General features: G+C 42.2%; 1 protein-coding gene across 2 annotated transcripts in view; it reads left to right on the top strand.

Moving 5' to 3' along the window:
* The window catches only part of LOC117414069 (laminin subunit beta-1), an 88549-nt gene that overhangs the window by 25364 nt on the left and 46886 nt on the right, over positions 1-16299 (top strand). For both annotated transcript variants that reach the window (XM_058999477.1, XM_058999478.1), the window contains exon 3: positions 7502-7671. In XM_058999477.1, the coding sequence (XP_058855460.1) occupies positions 7502-7671 (170 nt within the window). The remainder of the gene's footprint in view (positions 1-7501; positions 7672-16299) is intronic.

The following is a 16299-nucleotide window of genomic DNA, read 5'->3' as shown; positions in this document are numbered from 1 at the left end:
AGCTCATTTCACCTTTGAAGACATTGAGAAAGGCTTCTAGTCAAAATGTTTTTCAAAGAAGTATACAAAGCATAAATGGCATAAACATTACCTGGCAGTCATGAACGATGCTGCTTATATAACTTTACACTCGAGTACGTAGGGACCATCAACATCTTGAGTGAGGAATTATTAAGATCTGTTCATGAAATATCATAATGTCAACAGCTCATCTATGAAGGATACACTGGCAAAGCATAAAGTGTAGACTGGGAAGCAGCTGTCATCCCTCAACCAGACCTGTGAATCAACAAGGTCCTCTGTTCTCCTTGTTGTTCTGTTAGCTCCTTTCATGAGTGCTACACTTGTGTCCAGAGATTTACAGTGGTAGTAATTAATCTAATATATATATATATATATATATATATATATATATATATATATATATATATATATATATATATATATATATATACACGCACACATGTATCTTGTGCACTTATATTCTCTCTGTATATAGTAGGTTTCAAATGTGCAGTCTTAACAGAAACATGTTATAGTAAACATGCATTTTCATTTAAAACATGATGTATGGTACTTCATTATATGGTACTTCAATATGTTAAAGAAATCTGTTTGCAAGCCGTGCTTTCAACTAGTCTTGCACTTCCTTGGCAATTTTGCCTGTAAATGTTCCTCTACTCTTCAGTGCTATCTTTCCCGTCAATAAACAACCAGCCACTAGCATGCTTTGACCCAGAAGACACTGACGCAAAATGACCTAGGAAGTGAAACAGTCCTAGACTTCCTGAGAGTAAGGCAAGAAAAACTTTCTTTAACATATTGTTGTACCAGATATCATGAAACTACATGCTTGCTATAACATGTCCTTCTTTCCAAACTGCCCATTTGAGACCAACAGTTTATAGCGAATGGAACAGGTTTCTTTTTATTTATTTATTTATTTATTTTGAGCTAAAACCACTATGTACACTCAATTGTCAATTCTCAGGCAACACTTGTACAGTCATTTCAACAAACATTATAGCTAATGCTCTCATTAGCCTGACTACAAGACTTTCATCACACAGCAAATTAAGAGTTTAAGAAATTCAATTTTAATGTCCCTCAAACAAGGTTTCAAGCTTTTCCTGGACAGTATTAAGAAGCAGCTGCTGCTTCCACTTGAGCAGCGTTTCCGCGGATTCTGGTTTTAATCCCGTTTAAGACGGATTACAGGATCTTGTGATTTGGAGCTGCCGCTTGGAATTGGTGGAGGAGGCTGACAGGCCACAGCCTCTACCCTGCACTTTATTCTGGCACAGGGGGCTTAGGTATGAAAGTGCCTCACCTGCTAATGGAACACGCATTTGCTCTCTGTTAATGATTGACACAGGAAAGGCAGGTGTGCAGGTGGAGACAGAAAATTGGCTCAGTAATGTAACCCTCTCAGGTGCTTTCATGATTCATGCAGCTAGAGTCCCAGTCAATACCGCACTGGTACATTATCTTTAGCCTTCCCTTCAACTGATTTTTCAAAAACCTTTCGTTAAAGCTTCTGAAAAAGTGCTAAAATACCTTTTCAAGCTTCACGTTGTGTACTACAGTGTATGATGTGGGCCATACTTGGCAAGGTCTATAAAGAAGTAACAAACAAGGCATCATTTTAATTTAATGATTGTGGCAGAGTAGGGGGAGGTGAGGTGTAGTCCTGGAGGATAATGGGACTACATCGCATCACCATGCGGCAAAGCAAAATTGATTAAAAAAAAAAAACAACAACGAAACAAAAACTTGAGGATCTGATTAACTTTTCATGTCAAACTTTTCATGTCTGGTTGATTTGGAATAAAAGCTCAGTTTGGGATTCTTGCATGTTGGATTGAGATTTGGTGCACTTTGAAACGATTCTTGTCAGATTGATTTTGAATAAAAGTTTAGCTTCAGTTCGGTATTTTTGCTATTTTGTACTGCATTTTAATTCTTTAACGAATTGGATAAAGCAAAGGCAGAATACTGCATACATGAAATGAGCAGGTACATGTAATTCTACTGTTATTCACAATATCTTCTCATTAACTTACTCCAACAGTTTGTGTTCATTTTGATTGTCCTTTCGCTATAACGAACCCCTCGATATAACGAGCAAAAGGCTTGGACCCCAACAGGTTCGTTAGAGCGAGGGCGTACTGTATTTCAAGCTTGCACTTCCACATTCAGTTGCTATCCCAGTATTTCTATTTCAGGTCACATGCAGGAACTGCCCTATTACAGAATCATAGGAAAAACAATACCTGCTGAGAAAATATCCCATTCTTATATTTGGAACCCATAAGGCATTGCAGAGCTCTGAAAGAATTTACCTCCAAGTTGCTTACGCATACCTTTCCATTCATTGCTAGTCAGAACACGAACAATGTGGTGAGGTAATTATTGAACACCACATACTGTACCTCTGGTCAGGCTTGAAAAGGTTTAAATGGCCCTGGTGTTTCTTATCACAGAGATGGAGAGACAAAGGTTTGCATTTTTTTCAAGGCCCCAGCCCACTTATTCTGTCCCCACTCCCCTCTCCACCACTAGTTTCTAATCGTGATAGATTTCTACAGAAGTTGCCACTCCAGAATGCAGGAGATATGCTTGGACACTGCAGTTGGTCAATGCAGCCACTTCACTGAGGAACGAGCTGGTTGCACAGGCACCTACCATTAAGCCTGTGAAGTTATAGAGATGGGCAGGCACAACCAAGCTTTTTTTTTGTCAACAGAGATTTTGCCCATTTATTTTCCCCTCAATTTAAAATGTTCAAATATGTTCCCTCACCGCAGCAGCTCTGAAGTCGGTGTGCGTCCTCCGATCCCACGATCAAGCCAATTGCCTGTTTACAAGCAGTATCTTAAGAGCAGATGTCTGTGAGCTACCAGCCTCTGTGCTCACCAGGTTCCTGGCACGTAGGGTCCAATGTAATGCGATGAGGAGAAACAGTCCTTGCCGGTTTAGCCTCCCTAACCCGCGGGGGCATCATCGCCAATGTGATGCTCCCTCTGGAATGCAATTGATCCAGATAGTGACACATATAAATACTACTATTGTTGAAATAATTAATAAAGGCTCAGATATGAAAGTGAAACATCCAACCTTTCATCAAACAGCATTAAACAACGGCTCTTATTTTAAAGATTTTAACGACTGTGGTACATACAATTACCGCTGTTTAGACCCCCTTGTGTCATTTTTCTGTATTTATCTGCAGGATATGTGGGGTCTGTTTCAGCACACTAATGCTTTATTAATATGTATCTTCATTTTAAGAAAGACAAAAAATAAAACTATCTTCAAACTGAAAGAAGTGACCTAACGCTGTACAAGTATTCAGCAGGGAGTGTATTCTGTAATTATGCTATCCAACAGCCAAGAAACGCCAATTAATTAAACTTTATGAGCATTTGTTGGCCAGAACCGTGGATAAAAGGACTTCACAAGCACTAGACCAGTCCTTTCAAGACTATTGAAACCAAGTAATTCACACTGTGTCTTTCGCTACTGTAAAGCAATGTTTACCCAGGGATGGTCTTTGAGTACAGCTTTCAACATTCCAAGGACGGCACTTATTTTTTATGAAAACAAATTACAGTATGTGAGTTAAAATGTCAAAATAATTGCATTTGATTGAAGCTTTAACAGCGCTGAGGAGATTCCTGAACCCTGCCTAATCAGGTTGTTCGTGACCTTCCCCATATAAAATCAAGACAGCGGCATCCACTTGAACATTGTTTTCTGTTTTTTCTCAGATAATTATGTTTTCTTTTACTTTGGCGCCTTCACAGTCTAGTCATGTGACTGACTGGACAAAATATTGCTTGTAACAGACAAGACAGTGAATGTTGAAAAACAAGAGGTACAAACAGGAGTAATGTGTAGCTAGCTTACCGTTTATCTGTCTATGAAGTATATCATTATGTTTAAACTTAAAAAGTCAGTGTTGGACGTTTGTAATTCAGCAATATTACCTGGCGGGCAAATGCTAGATTTTCCCAACCATTGACATGTTATTTTGCTTAACTGTTTCTTTGACCATCTGATCATCAATGGCAATGCAGCAGAACTACAATGATTGTACTTGGGGGCAATGGTAGCACATGGGCAGCTAAACTGGTAGGAGCTATTAGTAGAATGGCACCACAGTGGTAACATTGTCATACACACGGCTAATCCATTGAAGCACCATGCTACTGTACCAGTAGGTAGTGAGCTACCTTAAATTGTTACAGAACACCCTGCAAAGTTTACAAGAAATGCATCACATTACCGTTGCTGTGTCCCGTGTTGTCCATATCGTAGCACTGTATTTTTAAACATATTGGCGTCTCACACACAATGTCTTCCCAGGATCTCAGTGTATCCAGATCACACTCCCTCCTGCAACAATGCTGGTTTTCTGTTCTCACAATACGCCGTTCATTTTAATCAGAGCGGCAACGTTGTTGCAGGAGAGAACGTGAACTGGATATGCTGTGATGTTTAGTAGAAAAAATCTCTGGCAATTACTCAATGCTAAGTAATTCTAGTTTACTTACCTATGATTTGTGAATAAAAAAATATCAAAACTATATGTTAAAAAAAACAAACAATAAATACTGAGATATGGACAAGCAAAGATAATGTGTTTCTTGTAAACACTGCAGGAGATACTGTAGCACTTTAACAGGAACACTTTACATTATTTGGTCCTGATCCATTGTATTGGCTTTGCTGGCAATGCTGTATGCTAATTGTTCTCTTCTATGATTTGTTCAGGGTCAAACACTGCTGTGAGGGCCATAGTAGCATATACAGCAATGTTCTCCTCCAAATGACATATGATAAAGCAATGTGTCGAGTCAATTCTTAAAAGTATCCAAATGATTCAGCATAAATAAGGCTTGGTAATGTGTGTCATACCCTCACCACTCTGCATTTAGAAGTACCGCCTACCCTGTATCCTAAGTCTGCCTCCACTCCAGTGTCCAACTGTGTCCTCTGGTCCTGATCTCTGTGCTATGTTTAAAGGCTAGGGTTAACTTTGTCAACTCCTTTAAAGACTTATAAAACCTCAATCACGTCTCCTCTAACCCTTCTTTATTCTAGGCTAAATAGATTCAGTTCCCTCGAATGGTATGATAAGAAAGCAGCAGGAAGCCTGTCATCCTGGTGACACTGCAGGTAGAGCAGCTGGGATTATTCATGGCTCATGGCAATGCCAGCCTTCCCTGCTCTGTCTCTCAGGGAAACGCATTTCTCAACTCTGACACTGAGCTGCTGAGGAGAAATCTCACTCCCTTTCCGGGTCGCGGAGCTTCTCTGCTCGGATCAGTGGCTCAGGAGAAAACAGACTCCCTGTGTGACCGAGACACAGTAATTACTCCTCTGAACTTGCACTTGATTGTGTGCATGGAGATGGAAGGGGGCGTCATTCTCTTTATTGTGGTCATTTAGTGATTATTATCTCTAGTGAGCAGGTACATGGAAACTTCAAAGCGCAGCCACTGATATGGCTGTAATAAAAGGCAAGATCTGCATGAGATCTGCAGGTAGATGGAGGTTGTCTGCCTGACCTGTTTATACGACACACCTACATTCTTAATTATACCTGGAGAACCGCTGATAAATAAAAGACTTTCTATTGCACAAGGTATTAATAGTACCAGTCTCTATGTCAACCTTACATATGGACATACCTAAAGAAGCACTTATTTAATTGGGATGAAAATTAGTTGGGAAATTCATTAGCACACATTACTGATAGTATCAAAATCTGAGGGTACTGTATATGGAAGAAAAAGACAATATTTACAACCATTTCTTCATGTTCATACAGTGAATTTTACACAATACTGATAACTCTTATTTTGTATGTACAGCCATAGCCATGGATGTATGTCACTGACATACGTGTTGTACAATTATTTATTGATGTATATATATATATTGTTTAAATCTTGGTGTTATGTGTTTTGTGCTCTTGGAGGTTAAGGAAAAGTTGAAGTTGAACTGACCACCCTCTGCCATTCAGTCCTAAGCCTCTCTCAAGCCGAGACTTGAGTTGTGCTGAACATACAGTGGTTTTATCATGTTGAATAATGTACATGGACGGGCAAGTTGAGACCTCCAAACTCATTGAACTTGACTTGACCCAGATTGTAACTCAGGCAAGGTGAAAGACATGAAAGGCGGCTGTGCCGCCCGCCTATGCTTTCGTTCATATTGATTGCATTTGAATCCACCTTTACCATCACAGAATCCCTTCAGTCTCACTGCCTAAGAGCTAACCTGCTGAGAAAGGTTTGACTGAAGCTGCAGACTGCCTGTCATAATCATGCTCTGGCATAACCCAGATAACACAAAAAAATGAAAACATTACATTGGATCTGCTCTTGTGAATGCCCCCTGAAATGACCTTTGGTCAAAATTGGTAGAAAAAAACAGCTATGACAAGAATAAGGCCTTTTGACAAGGGTATATGAGAGTACCTGTGAAGTTATAGTAATGTTTTAGGAGTAAATGGCCGCATCTATCTTGGAATTCCATTCCTAATGTATTTATAGGATAGCTAAACTAAATTCTATCTGCACTCCACAAAACTATTTCTTCAGCACAACTCAGGTTCAGGTTGTGCTGTTGTTGTTTCCATCCTGCCGTGCCCAAAGTAAGGTCTAGCAGATGACAGTAGACTAGTAGTCTGCATCCTTTATCCTGTTAAAGCAGGTTTTTTTGTGAGAATATGTTCTGTTTGTGTAATATGAGTCCTTCGCAAGGGTGGCATATAACTATACAATTAGATGTTTGTGTTTTAGTTAGCTTGTTAGAGGTTAAGTATAAATAAATACAGTAGCAGAGCTTCCATAATGTAAACATCAATCTTACTTTTTTTTTTAGCCAGCTTACTGTAGAGTCACAGTTTGCCAGCAATAAAAAATAAGTCTTGTAGACGAACATGTTTGTTTGTGTCCAACGAAGAGCAATCAAACTAATCCAGGGCTTTAAAGGAATGAGCTACATAGATAGGTGGAGGGATTTGAATTTATTTAGCCTGGAACAAAGAAGAATTGGGGGAAACTTCATCTTTAAAATCTTAAAATGAGTTACTGTGGTTGTTACAGAGTTAAGCCAAGTAATAAAAAGTAAACAACAAAGAGGACACTGTTGGAAATTAAGTGAAGGCATTAAGGACACACAGAGTGGTGAGGATATGAAATGGGTTATGTTGCCATGCTGAATGCTGAATTGGAATCCTTTAAGACTCGACTTGACATAGTTTTGAGATTAACAAGCAACTAGGAACCAAACGAGCACTGATTAGATGAGCCAAATGGCCTCCTCTTGTTTGCGAATATTATGATGTTCTGATGTTGTTATGTTCATCCTAATCATTCTACATGTATTCATCTATCCCCATACTGAAGGATAGTGCAAACAAAATGTGCCATATTTTGTGTAAGGTCTCCTTCTGGTCTAACTGTGGCTTCTTCTCCTTCCCTGGCAGCTCTGAGTGCTCTGGCCCAGGACCAGCCTTCTGTGCCACACGGCTGTACAGAGGGCAGCTGTTACCCGGCAACAGGGAACCTCCTGATCGGTCGAGCGAAGGACCTGCGTGCCACATCGACCTGCGGCCTGCAGGGCCCAGAGGAATACTGCATTGTCAGTCACCTCCAAGTAAGACTCATTTGAGTTTTATATTGTAATGAACCTCCCTAGCGGCTGATGAGTTAATAATTCTGACATTAGCATAAGAAACGTACTTAACTCTCGTCTACAGAGCTTGCTCTTCAGTTGAATGGTAAGCCGAGCGTCCTTGAGCTGTATGGTTTGCGGTTCACATCCAGCACCTCCTTTCCATTTAATACAATGGGCTGAGATGCCAAATCATTACAGTGACACACCCTATGGGAAGAATTCTGACCCCTGTGGTTGAAACAGGTAATGAAATGGTCATGTTCTTTGCATTATTCTAGCTATAGCATGTATGCTGGCATGCGAGACACGTGATTCTGTAAAGTCGCTCTGAATCCTTGGAGACAGCGAGTACTCTTGGTTACGAGCCCAGCGTTGAAACTCCCTCCAAGCCTAGGTGGATGCGCACATGTATTCATGCTCGAGAACGAGCTTTTATTAAACGAGGGGGGGGGGGTAATGAATCTCTTCCTAGCGATTGATGAGGTAATAACTCTGACATCAGCATCATAAAACCTGTAACTTATCTCTCGACTTCTTATTGTTGCATTGTCTTTAAGCTATTTACATATTTCAATTGAAGTTTAAAAATACACCTACTATCTAAAACAGAATTGAGGTGGTACCAATGATGATAGTGTTAGGATTAATAAGAGGTAAGAATATGTATTTTAAAACCTTGGTTAGCGCTTTCTCTAAAGACTGCCCCCTGTATTAAGCTGTTCTTCTCAACACTGGTCTGCAGTTCTGAAAGCGTTCTATCTATTTTATTGCATGGATATGCAGCTTTATAAATCTATTCAGGAGGAGCATCATGTGTTGTCATAGAAATCCTTTCAGTACTAGTGTTTGCTTTGCTATAAAGTATGAAGCATGAAGTGTTGTGAAAGCTCAAACAAGAGTTGTTTGTTTTAGCACTGTAGAGAGCTGTCCTCTTACACAGTCCCAGATGGCTACAGCAGTTGTCCTGAGCTATCAGGTGCTTGTATGAAGTGTGAAATGGCAAGCTTTTGTTTAATTCACAACCTAATAATTGTGTTATCTATTCTAACATAATGTCTCCTACCATGTGATCTGCAGTGGGGTAACTTTATTGAAATTGGACACTATGCAGCATTCAGAACACCTTCATTAAGGCTGTGTAACACTGCATAACCTTATAATCCCAACAGAAAACACAACATACATAAATAGAACATCCATATCTTGTTTGTGACAATAATGCCACAAAAAATATTACTTAAGATCTCCTAATTAAGTTTACCGTTTCTTCTATCTATGTCATTTTAGAAAGGACCGATGTTGTGAGATTATTAGGGTTGAAGGAGGTGGTATGGACAGCTGGTATTGACTGGTATGAAACTTTAGTAACAAAGTTAAGATGTGCTGAGTCTGAACTAAACCACGGCATATAAATGTGTCTAATTCGATTGTGATTAAGTTTGTATCTGGGGCTGTAGAATAACTGCATGGCTAGAATTATATATTTAGCAGTTGAGGATATATTTACACTGTTTGGGTTGTATTTGTGTTATTGCTGTGTAATAAACTTATTAGCCTTATTAGAGTGTTGTATAATCACTGGTAATCCACTGCATTACCATCTATTCCAGTACCATTGTTCCAAATCCATTGTGTTGCCATTTCTGGTAATGGTGTGGTACACTAATGGTTCTGGGTCCTCAGGGTAAAACCATACCCTGGTATTATATGGTATCCTAATGAAAATAGGATGTAAGGGTTTATAAGTGACCTATTATCCACTGTGTGGCAACAATTAGATTTATTTTTGTTGTTGGATGGAAGGTGCCCACTTGAAAACCCCAGAGATGTACCCTACTTAGCTCAATCCAGACGGTTGTCATGCTGATGCGCTGGGGAGGCCGCACTTTGGTTGATCCCCGGAGCCAGCATCGCAGCCGTTGTGTGTGCTGATGCGCCAGGGAGGCAAAATAAGCTGATCCCTGGAGCCAGCATTACACTTCAGCCATTAACACCAGACAGAAGGATATCTACATCATCATATGGAAGGAAACGTAAATGGATGGAGACACATATGGATCACATTAGTTTACTGTAAAGCTACGTCTTAGTTGGTGCTTATCTTGGCGAGAGCCGAGTTCAAATCAGCATGAAGTTTTAACATCTACTCTCGTGTAATGGAAATCATGAAGATCTGGATACGTCCAGTGACTGCTGTGAATAGTGCAGCTGGCAACAAGGGAAAGACCTTGTGACAGCCTGGAGAGACAGCTGACAGGAGGAAAGAGACCCCATTGGGGCTGGTAAGGGTTAGCTACCCTTGTCGGCAGTATCCAGCTCTGTGTTTACAGGATGCTGGAGACACCCGCCCAAGGCTTCTAAGAAATTAAAGAGAAAAATACCCCTAGAGTCTGCGAGAGCGGGGGCGGAAGATGACTCAACGTTGGACAACACGGTTAACGACTTAGGAACGGAAACGGATATGAGTATGGAGAGTACTTCACAAAAGACTAGTTCAAGATCTGCAGTTAATAAAGACATGGAACTCCAGGTTTGTGTCTGCGGCTGGAGCAAGGCGACAACGGTCAGGGGTTTGAAGATTCATCAAGGGAGAATGAAATGCTTGAGGGAGAAGGGACAAGGGCCTCGCATTGATCAGTACTTCTTACGAAGTCAGTCAAGTCAGTCGAATGAAATCCAGCGACAGGAAGCAAACCACAGTTCGCAGGATATCAGCACCCCTGTCATAGATGTGAGGAGGACTTGCATGGACACAGTTAGTGATGAACCTAATGATCCTTGTGAACCCGGTCAGACAAACCAGCATAAGAGAGAAAAGAACCTCAACGGGCACAAGCCTGGAGTTAAATGGCCAAGAGCTTGTGAGAAAACTGCATGGGACACAGTAAACACAGATCTCTGCGTTGCATTGGAAAGATTAAGTGGAACAGTTGAAAAGAAGCTGGATAAATTTGGGGACATCATCTACGCATATGGAAGTGAGAGGTTTGGAGTTGAAAATAGGAAGGAAAAAGTACAAACTATTCCTGGAAAGTCTAGACGGCAGCAAGAGATTGAACGCTTAGTTAGAGAAAGGAGACAGCTGAGGAACCAATGGAGAAGAGCAGAACAAAGTCAGAAGGAGGGACTCAATCTCTTACAAAGGGTCATAAAAGATAAGCTTGCAACATTGCGCAGAGCTGAGCGCCTACGGAAACGCTACAAAAAGAAGGAGCGTGCGAGAGCTAACTTTTATAAAGAGCCATTCAAATTTGTAAAGAAGTTATTCACCAGTGAGAAGAATGGCACACTAAAAGCATCTAAGGTTGAGCTGGAGAGATATTTGGAGGAAACACATACAGATTCAAAAAGGCAGGAGCCTATGTCAATTCCGTCAGACATCCCACCTATCAATCCACCAGAATACCAAATGGAGGACTGTGCACCTAAGTGGAAAGAAATAGAGCAAGCTGTGAAAAAAGCAAGGGCTTCATCATCTCCAGGGCCTAATGGAGTTCCGTACAGAGTGTACAAGAGTGCTTCAGGAGTTCTACGAATTCTGTGGAAATTGATGAAAGTGGCATGGGAAAAACAGGTTGTACCAAGAGCATGGCGCCGAGCAGGTGGAGTCTTTATACCTAAAGAAAAAGATTCTACAAGCATCAGTCAGTTTCGTCCCATTTCCCTATTAAACGTAGAAGGCAAGATTTTCTTCAGCATTATTGCTCAGAGATTGTCAGCTTACCTATTAAAGAACTGCTTCATTGACACTTCAATACAAAAAGCGGGCATTCCAGGTTTCCCAGGTTGCTTAGAACACATCAATGTGATCTGGCAACAAATTCAATCAGCTAAAAAGGAGAGGAAGGAGCTCCATGTGACATTCCTGGATTTGGCTAATGCATATGGTTCAGTGCCACATGAACTACTTTGGGCAGCATTTGATTTTTTCAGTGTACCGATGACAATAACAAATTTAGTGAAAGCCTATTTTGGAGATTTGCAATTCAGTTTTTCAACTTCAGAATTCAGCACTACATGGCAATGCCTAGAGGTTGGAATAATGGCAGGATGCACCATTTCTCCACTGGCTTTTACCATGGCAATGGAAGTAATCATTAGGGCATCAAAATGGGTAGTAGGAGGAGAGCGCTTGGCTTCTGGAATGCGACTACCACCAATTCGAGCATACATGGATGACATGACAACCATGACTACAACAGTAGCCTGCACTAATCGATTATTGGGCAAATTAACCAATAACATTGAATGGGCACGAATGCAATTCAAGCCCACTAAATCAAGGAGCATCTCTATAATTAAAGGCAAAGTAGTAGATAAAACATTCTTCATTAATGGTGAGGCAATACCAACAGTGTCTGAGAAGCCAGTGAAGAGTCTTGGGAGATGGTACGACGGGGATCTAAAGGACACAGTTCGTGTGGGAGAAGTTAGACAACAAGCAGTGGAAGGGTTGAAGAGCATAGACAGCTGCGCTCTACCAGGTAAACTAAAACTCTGGTGCTTTCAGTTTGGTCTACTGCCAAGGTTGCTGTGGCCACTGACTGTGTACGAGGTTTCTTTGACAACAGTAGAGAAGCTGGAAGCTTTAATCAGTTCATACATCAGGAAATGGTTGGGAGTTCCACGCTGCCTCAGCAGAGTGGGACTTTATGGTAAAGGAATACTGCAGCTACCAGTCTCTGCTCTAACCGAGGAGTTTAAGTGCGCCAAGGTCAGACTGGAAATGACTTTAGTAGAGTCACGCGATAAATGCGTAAGGGAGGCAGCACCTGTGTTGAAAACTGGAAGAAAGTGGGCGGCAAAGAAAGCTGTGGAAGATGCAAAGGCTGCCCTTCGAATTGGTGATATCATGGGGCAAGTTCAGCATGGAAGAGGGGGTCTTGGTTTCAGTTCAACTCCTCCTACATGGCACAAGGCGGCCCCAGCTCAAAGGAGGAAGCTGGTAGTCAACGAGGTGCAAAAGCAGGAGGAGAGGATGAGGTGTATAAAGGCCATTTCCCAGGCCAAGCAGGGAGAATGGATGAGATGGGAGAGTGTGGAACAACGCAAGATTGGCTGGAAAGACCTATGGTCAATGGAACAGAGCAGGATCAGTTTCCTCATCAGGTCAACATATGATGTTCTCCCATCACCACAGAACCTAAACCTCTGGGTAGGAGAGGATCCCTCATGTCCTTTGTGTTCATCACCTGCAACATTAAGGCACATTTTGACAGGATGTAAGGTGGCTCTTAGCCAAGGACGGTTTACTTGGCGCCATGACCAGGTGCTGCGATGTTTGGCCTTAGCATTGGAAGACAAGCGTAACATGACCAATAAGTTGTCACCTGTTCCATCAAAACATTACACACAAAAGACAACATTCCTCCGCCCAGGAGAGCAACCACCAAGAAAAGGTGTTAAAACCAATTCTCACCCAGGACAACTGGAAGCTGCTAGAGACTGGAAAATGCTGGCAGATCATGGTCAACGGCTTATTTTTCCACCTGAGATTGCCACCACTAACCTTCGACCAGATATTGTCTTGTGGTCTGGATCAGCACGCCTTGTTCACCTGGTAGAGTTAACAGTGCCATGGGAGGATGCTGTAGATGAGGCGTATGAGAGGAAGAAACTGCGGTATGCTCAACTAGCCACTGAAGCGGAACAGCGAGGATGGAGAGTTCGGGTTTACCCAGTGGAAGTGGGTTGTCGAGGATTTGTGGCACACTCTACAACCCGGTTTCTCAGAGACGTCGGATTCAGTGGCCAAGAGTTGCGTCGCACAGTGAAGAACTTATCTGAAACAGCAGAGAGGAGCAGCAACTGGCTGTGGTTGAGACGGAAAGATTCTGGCTGGGGACAGGTAAGTAAGCTGGGCTGAGTTGAGTGGGGGACGGAGGGGGGTGATGCTGGGACGCCAGAATCACCGTCGAGCCCTCTTGAGGTGTCGTGGGCTAGTCGACGAAACACTGAGGATGGAAGGTGCCCACTTGAAAACCCCAGAGATGTACCCTACTTAGCTCAATCCAGACGGTTGTCATGCTGATGCGCTGGGGAGGCCGCACTTTGGTTGATCCCCGGAGCCAGCATCGCAGCCGTTGTGTGTGCTGATGCGCCAGGGAGGCAAAATAAGCTGATCCCTGGAGCCAGCATTACACTTCAGCCATTAACACCAGACAGAAGGATATCTACATCATCATATGGAAGGAAACGTAAATGGATGGAGACACATATGGATCACATTAGTTTACTGTAAAGCTACGTCTTAGTTGGTGCTTATCTTGGCGAGAGCCGAGTTCAAATCAGCATGAAGTTTTAACATCTACTCTCGTGTAATGGAAATCATGAAGATCTGGATACGTCCAGTGACTGCTGTGAATAGTGCAGCTGGCAACAAGGGAAAGACCTTGTGACAGCCTGGAGAGACAGCTGACAGGAGGAAAGAGACCCCATTGGGGCTGGTAAGGGTTAGCTACCCTTGTCGGCAGTATCCAGCTCTGTGTTTACAGGATGCTGGAGACACCCGCCCAAGGCTTCTAAGAAATTAAAGAGAAAAATACCCCTAGAGTCTGCGAGAGCGGGGGCGGAAGATGACTCAACGTTGGACAACACGGTTAACGACTTAGGAACGGAAACGGATATGAGTATGGAGAGTACTTCACAAAAGACTAGTTCAAGATCTGCAGTTAATAAAGACATGGAACTCCAGGTTTGTGTCTGCGGCTGGAGCAAGGCGACAACGGTCAGGGGTTTGAAGATTCATCAAGGGAGAATGAAATGCTTGAGGGAGAAGGGACAAGGGCCTCGCATTGATCAGTACTTCTTACGAAGTCAGTCAAGTCAGTCGAATGAAATCCAGCGACAGGAAGCAAACCACAGTTCGCAGGATATCAGCACCCCTGTCATAGATGTGAGGAGGACTTGCATGGACACAGTTAGTGATGAACCTAATGATCCTTGTGAACCCGGTCAGACAAACCAGCATAAGAGAGAAAAGAACCTCAACGGGCACAAGCCTGGAGTTAAATGGCCAAGAGCTTGTGAGAAAACTGCATGGGACACAGTAAACACAGATCTCTGCGTTGCATTGGAAAGATTAAGTGGAACAGTTGAAAAGAAGCTGGATAAATTTGGGGACATCATCTACGCATATGGAAGTGAGAGGTTTGGAGTTGAAAATAGGAAGGAAAAAGTACAAACTATTCCTGGAAAGTCTAGACGGCAGCAAGAGATTGAACGCTTAGTTAGAGAAAGGAGACAGCTGAGGAACCAATGGAGAAGAGCAGAACAAAGTCAGAAGGAGGGACTCAATCTCTTACAAAGGGTCATAAAAGATAAGCTTGCAACATTGCGCAGAGCTGAGCGCCTACGGAAACGCTACAAAAAGAAGGAGCGTGCGAGAGCTAACTTTTATAAAGAGCCATTCAAATTTGTAAAGAAGTTATTCACCAGTGAGAAGAATGGCACACTAAAAGCATCTAAGGTTGAGCTGGAGAGATATTTGGAGGAAACACATACAGATTCAAAAAGGCAGGAGCCTATGTCAATTCCGTCAGACATCCCACCTATCAATCCACCAGAATACCAAATGGAGGACTGTGCACCTAAGTGGAAAGAAATAGAGCAAGCTGTGAAAAAAGCAAGGGCTTCATCATCTCCAGGGCCTAATGGAGTTCCGTACAGAGTGTACAAGAGTGCTTCAGGAGTTCTACGAATTCTGTGGAAATTGATGAAAGTGGCATGGGAAAAACAGGTTGTACCAAGAGCATGGCGCCGAGCAGGTGGAGTCTTTATACCTAAAGAAAAAGATTCTACAAGCATCAGTCAGTTTCGTCCCATTTCCCTATTAAACGTAGAAGGCAAGATTTTCTTCAGCATTATTGCTCAGAGATTGTCAGCTTACCTATTAAAGAACTGCTTCATTGACACTTCAATACAAAAAGCGGGCATTCCAGGTTTCCCAGGTTGCTTAGAACACATCAATGTGATCTGGCAACAAATTCAATCAGCTAAAAAGGAGAGGAAGGAGCTCCATGTGACATTCCTGGATTTGGCTAATGCATATGGTTCAGTGCCACATGAACTACTTTGGGCAGCATTTGATTTTTTCAGTGTACCGATGACAATAACAAATTTAGTGAAAGCCTATTTTGGAGATTTGCAATTCAGTTTTTCAACTTCAGAATTCAGCACTACATGGCAATGCCTAGAGGTTGGAATAATGGCAGGATGCACCATTTCTCCACTGGCTTTTACCATGGCAATGGAAGTAATCATTAGGGCATCAAAATGGGTAGTAGGAGGAGAGCGCTTGGCTTCTGGAATGCGACTACCACCAATTCGAGCATACATGGATGACATGACAACCATGACTACAACAGTAGCCTGCACTAATCGATTATTGGGCAAATTAACCAATAACATTGAATGGGCACGAATGCAATTCAAGCCCACTAAATCAAGGAGCATCTCTATAATTAAAGGCAAAGTAGTAGATAAAACATTCTTCATTAATGGTGAGGCAATACCAACAGTGTCTGAGAAGCCAGTGAAGAGTCTTGGGAGATGGTACGACGGGGATCTAAAGGACACAGTTCGTGTGGGAGAAGTTAGACAACAAGC

Source organism: Acipenser ruthenus, chromosome 25, assembly GCF_902713425.1.
Source record: "Acipenser ruthenus chromosome 25, fAciRut3.2 maternal haplotype, whole genome shotgun sequence".
NCBI lineage: Eukaryota > Metazoa > Chordata > Actinopteri > Acipenseriformes > Acipenseridae > Acipenser > Acipenser ruthenus.
This window is presented reverse-complemented; position numbering and strand designations above follow the sequence as displayed.